Source organism: Berghia stephanieae, chromosome 8, assembly GCF_034508935.2.
Source record: "Berghia stephanieae isolate SIO BIC M18660-M18661 chromosome 8, UCSD_Bste_1.3, whole genome shotgun sequence".
NCBI classification, from domain to species: Eukaryota; Metazoa; Mollusca; class Gastropoda; order Nudibranchia; family Aeolidiidae; genus Berghia; species Berghia stephanieae.
Genome location: NC_088367.1, coordinates 1,881,864 through 1,895,601, shown reverse-complemented (window position 1 = coordinate 1,895,601; position 13,738 = coordinate 1,881,864). Strand labels below are relative to the sequence as shown.

Here is a 13,738-nt window from a genome sequence, read left to right as displayed (position 1 = left end):
GGCCCCAAAAAGCTCCAATGACCTGATAAAAGATTACCGAATGAATATCACCATCATCGAATCCTACAACCATCTGTAGAACTCTCATTGGCCCCAAAAAGCTCCAATGACCTGATAAAAGATTACCGAATGAATATCACCATCATGGAATCCTACAACCATCTGTAGAACTCTTATTGGCCCCAAAAAGCTCCAATGACCTGATAAAAGATTACCGAATGAATATCACCATCATCGAATCCTACAACCATCTGTAGAACTCTCATTGGCCCCAAAAAGCTCCAATGACCTGATAAAAGATTACCGAATGAATATCACCATCATCGAATCCTACAACCATCTGTAGAACTCTCATTGGCCCCAAAAAGCTCCAATGACCTGATAAAAGATTACCGAATGAATATCACCATCATCGAATCCTACAACCATCTGTAGAACTCTTATTGGCCCCAAAAAGCTCCAATGAACTGATGAGATAATCCAGCAGTCCCGATCTTTTCACGCTCCAATTCAACTGTAAATTTGTGTGTTGCAATCTCGGTAATTATACTTTTTTGGTTAGTTTGTTTTTAACTACGTTGTCAGCCTGGTATTATATCTGACACTTCTAAAAGTGCATTTCTAGTTTAAAATTTAACCCGTTAACTACCGGAGTCTGGGAAAGCTTTTATTTAAAAAGTTGGTCAGAAATATCGTCCTAGAAATAAAGATCGATATAAATGACTTCGCGAAGTCTCAGGAAATCTGAGTGCTTCTGGGAAGATGAGGGTCGAAGTCTCAGGAAATCTGAGTGCTTCTTGGAAGATGAGGGTCATTTAAATCGATCGATATTTGAAAGACTGTTTTTCAGGCTATATTATAAAATAGGAGGTTTTTCCAGAGTTGGCAGTGAACGGGTTAAAAGATTGAATTAAGTTTAAATCTGTCACTGAGGAGTTGGAATGTAATATCATTTTCATCATCATACATACGGAGCACGTTGCCATTCAGATGAATCACGATCCTCTGCGGTGCGCATGAAATCTGCGTTGCTTTTATTTAAAGTCACATTTGGTCATTTTTATGTTATTTAAATAAGTCATTCTTTGTCTTCCTCTGGTTCTCTTTCCTTCGATCATCCCAGATCTTACCAACTTTTCTATTCCGTTTCATAGACTGTAACAAAAAGTAAATAAAATTGAATCTCTCAATTTTAGTCGTTTTAACTTTAAACTAAATTTGATTTTATAAAGTATGAAATAACAAATTTTTTTTTTAATCAACTAAATACGGAACATAAAAAATTTCGGACTCAATGCCAATTAAAAAAAATATTTCAAAAACAAATAAGTGATGCTTTTTGTGAGGGACTCCTTGTCGCAAGGGGCACGTGTAGTGGGTATTGCGCTATATAAAAGCTCATGTTTTTACTGCAAAAATATGACTATTGTTTGTATTAGTGAATGTTTGATAATTTGTAGCATTCAGATTTCTCTCTCTCTCTCTCTCTCTCTCTCTCTCTCCTCTCTCTCTCTTTCTCTCTCTCTCTCTTTCTCTCTTTCTCTCTCTCTTTCTCTCTCTATCTATCTCTCTCTCTCTCTCTCTCTCTCTCTCTCTCTCTCTCTCTCTCTCTTTCTCTTTCTCTTTCTCTTTCTCTTTCTCTCTCAATATCTATCTATCTATCTATCTATCTCTCTCTCCCTCTCTCTCTCTCTCTCTCGCTCTCTCTATCTCTCTCTCTCTCTCTCTCTCTCCTCTAATTATATGACTTCATTTTAGGCTATTAATTATGTGGGAATGTCAATTTTGATTGGAAGAGATGACTTTCGAAAATTGTCATGTCCCATCCAGATCTAAAACGAAATAATCTGTAGGCAGATTCTACACAACATAACGATATAGCAACACAAAAAATAATTTTTTAAACTGTTATTTCTCACTTTATCTATTTTCTTTCCAATCCGATACGTTTTCTCGTTTGTATTCTTACAAGGATTCTACATAAGCAAGAAAATGTGTGTTGCTATTAGTAGTAAATAGTAAATAATGAATTTATATAGCGCCTAAACATCCACGTAAATCGTGCTCTGCGGCGCTTTACATAATAAAAATAAAAATGTTTAAAAACAACAAAATTGAAAATCACGACACTACATGATACATAATAAGCATGCATACAAAAACAAAATCTAAGCAAAATATATTTCATGAAAAATAAGCCTCACGGAACAACTCAGTCTTCAGACATTTCCTGAAAGATAATAAATTTTCACAGGACTTTGTCCGAGGACTAAATGCGTTCCATAGGTGTGGAGCTATGAATGAAAAGGCTTTTTCAACGAAAGTGGATTTTAAAGTGGTAACTTTTAGAAGTTGGGACTGAGATGAACTTAAATTTCGAGTGGGTTCATATTTTTAATCAGTTCCTGCAAATATCCAGGTGCCAATCCATCCAGACATCTAAAAACAGAGCACAATATCTTAAATTCTATCCTATACTTCACAGGAAGCCAGTGCAATTCTTGGAGAACTGGTGTTATATGATCTCTTTTTTCGTTAATTTTATAAGTCTAGCCGCTTTATTTTGAATTTTTTGTAGTTGATGAATTAATCTACTTTGACAACCAATGAAACGGGCATTGCAATAATCTAATCTGCTAGTAATAAACGAATTAACAAGCATCTTTGTAATATCTTCCTCAATATAATGTCTGATTCTTCCAATGTTTCTAATGTGATAGTTACAACATTGGTATATTTTTTTAACATGATCTTCCATGGATAACCCTATTGTTTTTACTTTCACAGACAATTTATATTGGTTTGAAATCGCTTTATCCTGGTTACGTCTTTCACTATTTCTATCTTACGATTTTGAATTACCTAACAAATGAATGTAGAAAATGACTTAAGTTGTGTTATTTTTTAAAGAAAGAAGCAATTTTCATCGTCAGTGGAGGAAAAAATAGGTTTTTAAAAATATTTAATTTTAGAACGCGTTCCATGATGGGAACATCAAAGGTAAAATCCTACGAAATTCAAAATCAATCTAAATCAATCTGTGCGGCTATGTGGTCTAGTGGTATGACACTCGCTTTCGGATCGGAAGGTCATGGGTTCGAGCCTCGCGCTCGGCGCATAGTTGAGTCCTTGGAAAAGGCTCTTTACTCACATTCTCTCACCGTACTCGATCGGGTGTAAAATGAGTACCGGACCGTTAACAAAGTTGTCTTTGTTCGAAAAATTGTAATATCGCGTAACAGGCGTCATGTCCCGTCCTACATGTTAAATGTTGCTGTTGATCAGGGACCCCTTGTAAAGCGCTTTGAGCACATTTAGTGGATATTGCTCTATATAAAGCTCAATTTTTAAAAAAATTCTAAATGTGAAATTTAAATGGCGTTGATTGCAACAATCATCACGGTCAGCGATTACATGTAATATTACGATGGTCTGGGACAATATTTTAACTCCTTTCTTGAGATTTACATTACAACAATGAGCCCATAATGAATTGGGTTACCAGACCTGAAAATAAGTGGCACGTTGATCACGGTGTATTACAATGTCATTCTGAACTGTGTCGATTGCAGCAATTCACGCAATTATGGCCTGCCTGTTAGAGATACAATAATGACGACATATAACGGGATTTAGAGGTTTTTGTGGGGTTAAACGAGAGAATCGAAATATCACGGTGTCAGAGAGTGTTAGATCAACTATACTGATATGGCATCCTCCATCTGGATGTGTGAGAGAATGATAATAATAATAATAATAATAAGCATATTTATATAGTGCCTTTCGTCGAAACCTCAAAGCGCTTTTAAAAAAAAACATTTCAACCAAGGTATCAACAATTAAGAGCATAAAAGGGCATCAATACATGATAGAGAGAGAGGGGGGATAGAGAGAGAGAGAGAGAGAGAGAGAGAGAGAGAAAGGGGACTGAAGGAGAGAAAGAGAGAGAGAGAGACAGAGAGAGAGAGAGGGCTGAAGGAGAAAGAGAGAGGGGGTGAAGAGAGAGAGAGAGGGTGAAGGAAGAGAGAGGGGGGGGACTGAAGGAGAGAGAGAGAGAGGACTGAAGGAGGGAGAGAGAGAGAGCCGGTGGAGGAAGAGAGAGAGAGCGAATGAGAGAGAAGAAGAAGAAGAAGAAGAGAGAGAGAGAGAGAGAGAGAGAGAGAGAGAGGAGAGAGAGAGAGAAGGAGAAGGACGTAGGCGAGCACTGCACTAGTGATTGAGCTACCCGTGACTGAACTGTTCATTCGCTTATGCGACTGCCCTCAGACTCTCTCTCTCTCTCTCTCTCTCTCTCTCTCTCTCTCTCTCTCTCTCTCTCTCTCTCTCTCTCTCTATCTATCTATCTATCTATCTATCTATCTATCTATCTCTCAGCCAGACGATAGGTGTCGCATCAGTTGAATCTTGTGTTTGGCCCTCTGACACAGTGATATTGTTATTCTCTGTTTTCATATGGCATTGTTCCTTACATTTTATTTCTCATCCTTATTAATATATTAACTACACATTTTGTTTAAGAGTTTCCAGTTTGGCATTTTTTAATGCAAAATTTAAATTGTTAAAAGGTGTTTATTATGTACGAATTGGGTTTGGCTTAATTTTAACTATTAAATAATGTTACGAAATAGCTCCTACTGTTCCCTAGACTGTGAAGACAAGGTAAAATAATCATGGCAACGTGATAAGAAAAGAAAGATTTATTTATTTGAACCTTCAATGATCATGAACCGTAAAAATTTATGCCTAGAATTTGGAAGTTTTCAATCACTAGTATGGCATTCTGTGCAAAAAGAATTCTGGCAACCCGGCGCGGTTAGCATCGTTTATCATTACTGTCAGAGAGAGAGAGAGTCATTGAGTCTTTGAGGTCTTGCTTCGCTAATTTTCGTTGCTATTGACTATAGTCTAGATACTACATACTATTTAGTATCGTATTGTAACCTTTATTATAATGCTCATATATGAGCATCACAATCACCAATCACGCTAGACATTTTATCATACTTCATGTGGTAGGCATAGGGGCAGCGTGGATCAGCGGTACGAAAAGGTACCGAGTTCGTTCACCCGCCGCTGCGCTGTGTGGCCTTGAGCAAGTCACCTCGCCCTAGCTCAATTTGCGGCGCTGCACCGCGGTTATTCCAGTCTTCCCTGGGAATAGACCCTAGAGATAAATTTCCTCTATGGGATGAATAAAGGATTTATTTAGACCAGTGTTAGTCACGGTAAACTAAACTTCCTATTGGGTTAAGGTGTAATGTAAATGTTGCTGCTTGAAACTCGAAGAAATCAATAACATTGTGAAATTGAATGTGAACTTCAATTTAATATACGAAAACAGATAAAATGGACGTTTCAACAAAGCAAGATGAATGAAAGAACCACTTATTTTTTTTAAATTGAGCTTTTATGTAGCGTAATATCCACTAAATGTGCTCAAAGTGCTTTACAAGGGGTCCCTGGCCAACAGCATCATTTAACATGTAAGACGGGACATGATGCCTGTTAGGCGATATTACAATTTTTTCGGACAGAGACAACGCTGTTAACGGCCAGGTATTCATTTGACACCTGAGTACGGTGAGAGATTGTGAGTAAAGAGCCTTCTCCAAGGACTCAACTATGCGCCGAGCGAGACCCAAACCCAGGACCTTCTGATTTGAAAGCGAGTGTCATACCACACGACCATAACAGACGTTTTATTAGTTTGTTTGTTTTTTGCCTATTGAGCATGGTCGCAGCTCTAAATTTGAATCTTTTATTCTTTTACTTCCACAGATCTATCTTAATGATGCCTTGGGTTGATTCAGTCCAAAACTAATTTGTCATATTTTATTTAACAATGTTAATGACATTGAACATACATTGATACAGCAATGCCATAATTTGTCATGTTTATCATGTAAAATCATGTATGGGTGACCTACAAAACCATTATTTTGAATGGTGATTTGATGATGATGAACAAAATATGTATGTTGTACAAAATAAATGGCAAAGCTAACAAAATGCAGTCTCCTTAATAAGAGGAGACTGGAGATTGACAAGTGCTGCAACTAATTGAAAAATAATATCAGATGTTTCTCTTAACATGGTTGGAATATATGAGAGGATGTTAACATTTTTAGTCTTTCATTAGCCCTCTGAACATGAAGCAATTTCTTTTGTTAATAAAATCTCATTTTCAGTAAATTTATTATGTAAAAAGGGAGGGATATTTACAGTTACTCCTTGAGGTAAAATATCTTGAATCAGGATGGGGTTTTACCTTTATTACCTTTATCTGCTAAAATTAAATCTCCAGGGCTTAAAATTAAAAGTTTTAGTAATCCACAATTTTGTACAATGACATTATCCGAGACAGACCCTGGATACAGTTTAGAAATAAAATTTATCACACCATTTGGACTCAGACCAGCAAGAGCTTTAACAGAATTCATGGACCTATAAGAAGAATAAATTAACCGTTGTTTATCCATTTCTTTAGGAATAGCAATTTGGTCATCTGTACAATCAATGATCATTCTGCAATTTGGAAATCTTAAAAATGATGATGGAGCTGATAGTTTATTTTTATGTCTAGAAGGGCATGTAACCTTCATAACATTTTCAAAGAGAAGCGTATGGCTTATGTAAAACATGAATAAAAGTTTGTATAATATTTGTTATAGTACTTTCACTAACGCTAAACAATTGTGAAATATGAAGGTTAGCGTAGTTCTGTCTAAGTTTCATAAGTGTAATAATGAAAATTTGGTCTTTTAATGCAACTGTCTCTTCCTGAACTTCCCACCCACTATAATAAATAATGTTACCTCTAAAGCACTCAACATATTGAACAATAATATTAAATATTTTAAAAGAATATACACCTGTCTCCATTCGAAGAACTTTTTCTGTAAGGCTTGAAACAGTGTAAGTGCGTTGAATCTAACTTAGTTGGGTTTTTTAAAGCTAGCTATTTCCTTATTTTTGTCTGTAATTTCTTGTTCTTGAATAAAATTTATTGTTCTATTTAAAATATCCTCACTTGTTCTACAATCTGTTTTTTTTTTAAAAGATGGAATCCTGTGATGATGGTGACGAGAGTTGAGATGATGATGAGGGAGAAGATAATGAGGATGGTGATGAGGAGGAAAATGATGATGATGAGGAATCTGGTTTTTTTTTAAAGGTGGGACTTTGTGATGATGATGAAGAGAGTTGAGCTGATGATGATGATGAAGAGAGTTGAGCTGATGATGATGATGATGATGATGATGAGGATGATGATGATGATGATGATGATGATGGTGGTGGTGGTGGTGGTGGTGGTGGTGGTGGTGGTGGACTTCTTGATGTTGGTGCCAATTGAGATGGGTGGGAATTCCTTGTGTCACTTTTCTTTTCTTTCTTTCTGGCTCTGATGGAAACAATTTATTTTTATTTCTGTCAAACAATTCAGGGAGGTTGGCTTTGTCACCATCTCTGAAGTGACAAGAACACACTCTTGATGATGATATTGGATCTTTTGTCCTTTCTCCTGAAAAGAAAAGATTTTTAAAAAACCCAATAATTCTGTTGGGCATATTGGGTATATTATTTGATAAGTAGGCTACTTTGTTTTAGACTATCTTGTTTGACACCAGCTCAATGCATGATAAATCAAAGGTATGCAAGAGTCTAGGTTACTGGTGGGTCTCTCGCCTGTCTTTTATGAAATCACACATTCAGCAAAATGTCGCACTTCCTCATTACTTCTTTTGATGATTTTGACTCGGTATATAAAAATATGAATTCTTAAATTTACACAGTTAAAGTTGATCTTGGGGTTGAGTGTGGCAAGACTGGCGTTTGCTCTTTATTTCAGTCAGTACTGTACTGGACAGTGCGGTGATGGAAACTTTGGAGTGTCAACAATCGGGCACAGGTAAAGGAGAGAGGTCCCTGTCGCCATCTTGCTTTGTTCACACTGAGTTGCCACCTCGGCTGTCGGGGAGGGGAGGCATGGCAGAGAATCAGAGAAACTTTCCAAAAAAGAGGAAAGTATGTGTGTTTGTGTGTGTGTGTGTGTGTGAGAGAGAGAGAGAGAGAGAGAGAGAGAGAGAGAAATATCTGCGTGAGGGGGGGGGGGGGGGGAGGGGGGAGAGGTTCCGTTATTTTATTTATTTATTTTCATTTTGCCATAAAGGTATCGAGTTTAAAGTAAGATTTTAACAAATATTTTCTTCTCTTTCTTCTATTTTTCTCCTTTTAAAAAACTTATCACTTATCAGTAGAACTGAACTCTCATTCAGTTTATCTATCAGTTCAGCCTTCACATCAAAACGTGTAGATTGAGATATCATTTTTGCTTCAACTTCAATAAAAACCTAGTTTGGAATGTATTTTTATTTATAATTTCGTGCAATTGTACACTTTAATCATAAAATATAGGTCTACGTAAGCTAGAACTAGACCTAGATCTGGACTACGAACTATCAAATGTTCGACGAGGAGTGCGTGCTTACCTGACTAACACTTTTTCTTCAATTTTTTGTCTGCCTCTCATTTGGAAATCTGTAAAACTTGCAGGAGTGACTCTCTGACTGGTGCAGACAATCTGGTACAAAACACTGGACCATATTTAAGATAAAAATTGTTTTTTTTTTTTTGGAGCGATTTTCCAATTATTCCTTTCCCGGACCAAGCACGGATTTTTTGTTTAGAGCCAGCCGATTCGTTGCTAGGCGGACGTGACGTCAGACTGTGGAACCCTATTGAAAAGAACGTGCTCAAAGAAAAGTATTTAGTACCGGTCTGGAAACATGATATCAATATTGTTATTTATTTACTTATTTATCACTTATTTTTTGTGGGTTTTTTAATTATGTTTTTCTTTGCTTGGCAGAGCAGAAAAGACGTCAATAAAAGTATTAAGGGCCTTTTCAATTAGTTGTATCTTTCAACAAGTGAAAATTAAATTTGCGGTGCAATTTGTGTAAATGGTGACGACGACGACAATGCCGATGATGATGATGATGATGATGATGATGATGATGATGATGATGATGATGATGATGATGATGATGATATTGTTGTGGATGTTGTTGTTGTTGTTATTCTTGTTCTTCATGTTGATAATGACAATTGTGTTGATGGTGATAATGAAGAATAAGATGATGATAATGATGATGATGATGATGATGATGATGATGATGATGATGATGATGATGATGATGATGATGATGATGATGATGATGATGATGAGAGTAAATTTGGTGCTTGTAATGGTGGTCTTGGGGGTTCTGTTATTGGCGTTGCTTGTGGGGCGGGGGTGCAGGTTTAGATAGTGAGGGTAATTTTACTGCTTATAATAACGAATGTTCTAATTGTGGTACTTAACTTAAATGTTACATTGCATTCAAAGGTGAACATTACATTATATGCAATGATGTACAATTTGAAATGTTGAAATGCCAACTAGATACATTAAATCTGACATTTCATGTTTCATCTGATGGTTCGACAATACATCTTTGCCTACTATGAACAAAACACGTATTAAAAATTTTGGCCCTAAAAAGTCTCCTACAAAATAGTGGTCAATTAGAATGACCCTCATTTGGCAATACACTCAAACCTGGGACTTCGCAAAGTTTGAGCGGTTAATAAAAGAGAGCTTAAAATAATCGAGTGATATTTGAAGGACCCGTTTTCTAACCAAAAATTGTTAATGCTTGTTTTTTCAAGAGTTGGATACAACTTGAGTCATCATATCGCCATGACTGAATGGTATAAGTAGAAGGGACTTGTCTCTATTGATACAAACGATCCCCAGGCAGAAAGATTTCGTCTACTCTCCTGTTTCTAGAGATCCTTTTATCGAAGACAAGAAAGAAAAGAAGCTACCAAGATGCAGTTGCCTTTAGCGTTTGGAATCCTGCTGGTTTTTACAGCTCTTCATGGCCAAGGTGAGAGAATTTACTCTATAGATAGTATGCAGATGACGTCACTCAGGCCTTTGTTTTTGTTTTTGCCATCCGCGTTTGTGAGTTGTTCTCACTAAACTGTATTAACCAGACTATAAAAGTTCATGGTTACACAGAGTTTGTGTGTTGGTCCGTTCTACTTCCGGATGGCAATGTTGTGAACTCCTTGGCCAAGCGCATTCTATCTATTCTTTTATATATTTAATATTCATTTATTCATTTATAGGTTATATGCGGCATTGAATATATGCATTATAGAAATTTTCTCGTTTAAGTAGATAATAGGAAAGAAAACTCTCTACTCTTTGGGTTCCTAAATCCTTGGTGTGTATAAAAGAAACCCTTCGGAGTACTAATAATGTATAGGTTCCGTAATATTGAATCATTAGATGGCATAATTATGTTAGTAGCAGGATGTATTAATTTGCCTTTACTCAATGCACTTCCCATTGCATTATTTACTCCCCATATAAACCATTTGGAATCAAACTTCCCTTTCATACAGTTCAAGTAAACGTTAGGCGTACCTTTTAAACAAACACTTTTACTATATTATCCCTGACTAACCCTAGGCACTAAATCACACAAGAGACGTGTGGTTGGATATGTTGATTTTGTCTTATCCAAAGACTAGCTCGTCAAAATAATCTGTAACTGTTCCCTGTTTTGATTGGTCTGTTACTGGACATTTGCAGTGATGAGCCCGTGGGGTCTTTTGCAAATACAAGCCATTGAAGATTGAAGATACAACCCCGGGACTAAAGCCAACATTTTCGAAAGTTTTAATCCTAGTTTCTGACGCTTCAGAATTGGAAGAATAATAGCGACCATACAAGATGGCGATCCTTGATTGTCCGGTCTATTGCGTAGGTTTTTTATTGTAACAATTAGAAAACTGATTCAAAACACGATTTGGAGACTTACCGTAGATACGTTCACACCAAAATACGTTTCCATTCGTGTACGTGCGTGTAACGAAGGAAAGCATTTATGGCTTGTTTTGGTCCCTATTGTGTTCGCCATAAGGACCATTCGTTTGTGTATGTGTGCTTCCGTTAGTGTACTAGAGTGCAGTTTGCTTTATGGCTCCGTAAATGTCCATCCGTGTTCTCTCGTGTGATGGCCAACTGCCTCCACTTAGTCCAAGAAAGAGCGAGGCAAAGTGTTTTATCTTTGGACGGATTAGACCTCTGATGACATCAATTTTTTTTTTAATGGTGCGTAAATCGTATGTGCAGACTTCAGAGTTTTGATCCGCCGATCGTGAAAATCGAGACTTCAGAGGTCTCAAAGCGGTATTATGTTATGTCCGGATGAACTATGTGTTGGAAATTGATGGTTCCTCTGTGACGTCTTGTTGCTATGTCTGTCAAACTATTGACATGGATGCCTTTTTAAATATTATCTTATAGTATGGGCCTTCAGTTCTTCAATCAACATATACGGTGCATACACTTTTGAAAATTACGTCAGTTATCGTATATTGTATTAAAACTAGTCGAATAAACATTTACGTTATTTTATTTTTGACCTGAAATTTTAAAGTAAAGTATATTTTGACCCTGAAATCAACCAATGACCTTGAACCGAAGACCCAGAGCCACCCTTAGTAAACAGCCCACAGATCCTGAGCATCACTCACAATTTTAACACAGATGATTGAAAAAAATGCATCGTGTAGTCAGGCTTTGCGATGCAATTCATTTAGAATCAGTGTGCCAAAATATTGTGAGAAATACTCATTATATGGGCCTGACTTATTTGTGTGTTTGGCATGTACTTATGCAGTATCTCAGGCCTTGTCATACAGGAAATAAATAGTCAAGGGGACGAAACGGGGTAAATGGTGGGAATTTATTCTGATTGGTTAATACTTAGTAACTGGCGAACCATCAATTGACTTTATAGCCACCAATATCAAACTTGGGGTTAATTTATTCTATACCTTATGGTGGAGAATAAATATACAATTTGTGACATTGAATAAAGACACAAAGTTCATATTTCTTATCGTTTTTGTTCTGAATTCTATTTTTACGATCGATTCATCCCGAATTGAGACCGGAGGCGGGGGCGGGGGGTGGGATCACGTTTTAGTATTTTAATACTTTAATAACGTTATCATCTAATCCCCTCAATATTATAGTGTAGGGAGCGAAAAGACGAATGGAGCTTTGGACGAAGCGAGCGGAGTCTTCCTCTCTCTCTCGCAAATCATGAACTGATAACAACAACAAGCTGAGACTTCTGATCAAACTTTTCTCTTTTATTGTCATGCAAGTTTCATTAAATTACTTTCGTTTGTATTTAATCATTTTGTTATTAAGTTTTTTCGAGATCCTATACTGGTGACCCCGACGCTGAACATGGCGGAACAAAGAAACGAACTTTCTGACCTTTTGCAACAACTCCTTGTCCTCCAATCCTCCCAACAAAGTCAAAGCACGGTTGGGGCAGTCTCACTAAAACTGCCAGAATTCTGGGCCAAGTCACCAGACGTTTGGTTTGCAAGAATTGAAGCACAATTTAACACTCGCGGTATCACAGAAGACCAAAGAAAATACGACTATGTTGTTAGCACTCTAGATGTAAACACTGCAGAAGAAATGCAGGCAGTACTCACAAACCCTCCACATGAAAATAAAAAGAGAAGGTAACTGTAGATCGCCTGAAAGCAGCACATATCGCTCCAACAACAATACAGCAAACAAGGAAGCCCCAATGAGGACCAGGTTCAGATACAAAACCTGCTACATTGGAAAATGCGGTATCGGACAAAACATGCCCAAATAGAGACGTTACAATTACCACCAGACGCCCATATAAATATTTTTCCGACGAGCACAAAAGCGTATCCAGAGTGAAAAAAAACATAAATTTGATCATGCTTTGACTTTTACACATTCTGATTACAAGGCATATGAAAAGTTCTAGCCAGCATGAAGAATAAAAAGTAATGATTTTCTTTGTTTAGAACCAAGATGGCCGCCCTTTCCGGGTGACGTGACATCAGACTACTAAATCCAATTGAGTATAGTTCAGAGATTCATCACCGAAATCGGGAACGTATTGTCCCAAGACAAACAGGCGGTCCACTCGGAGCATAGTTGACTTATAAGACTTGTCTTTTGACCTCATTTAACTCACCCAATCCTAGATATATTTGCTACTTGTCAAAATTGGAAAAAGTGTGTTAAAAATGAGCATTTACATAGATAGTTTTATTTAACTATCATTAATTAACATGCAAAAAACTAAAAACATTGATACTACGTCTATAATTTGTCTCATAAAAAATGTAATAAATAGGCATGGGGTAAAAGTAACCCGGGCAAACTACGGATATAGTCGGTGTTAGGGTTGAGTGAGTTAATGGGTTGTGCATCGCTTAGTGATTGTCGTTAGCAGGACTCAAGGAGACAAGTCGTGATCTCATTGCTTGAACTATTGATTACAACTCACGACTTGTCGACTTGTATTTTGAGGTAATTTTTCGGTCAGTGCCAGGCTAGGAATTTACAAAGGAGACACTCGGAGTCCCGCTCTGGGGTTAAGAATGAGAACTCTCGTTATTAATGCTATGCTTGTAGCTAAAAAAACTCACAACATCCGCCAGCCCGATTTAACATATAAACACACAAAACCAACATAAATGTTTATAGTCTTATTGATAGAATTTAAAGAGAACTAATCATTAAAATGGTTGTCTAAAAACAATGATAAAGAGCTTAGTGATGTCAATTTCGTTCCATCTATTGGTCAAAATATGGACCTCTCTAATTTCTTTC

The 13,738-nt window shown here is 36.9% G+C and overlaps 1 protein-coding gene across 1 annotated transcript in view; it reads left to right on the top strand.

Moving 5' to 3' along the window:
• The first annotated feature begins 1,941 nt into the window (after positions 1-1,941).
• The window catches only part of LOC144978008 (uncharacterized), a 20,805-nt gene continuing 9,008 nt past the window's right edge, over positions 1,942-13,738 (top strand). Inside the window, exons 1-2 of the mRNA XM_078923432.1 lie at positions 1,942-1,994; positions 9,712-9,932. Coding sequence (XP_078779558.1) covers positions 9,875-9,932 — 58 coding nt within the window. The 5' untranslated portion in view covers positions 1,942-1,994; positions 9,712-9,874. The remainder of the gene's footprint in view (positions 1,995-9,711; positions 9,933-13,738) is intronic.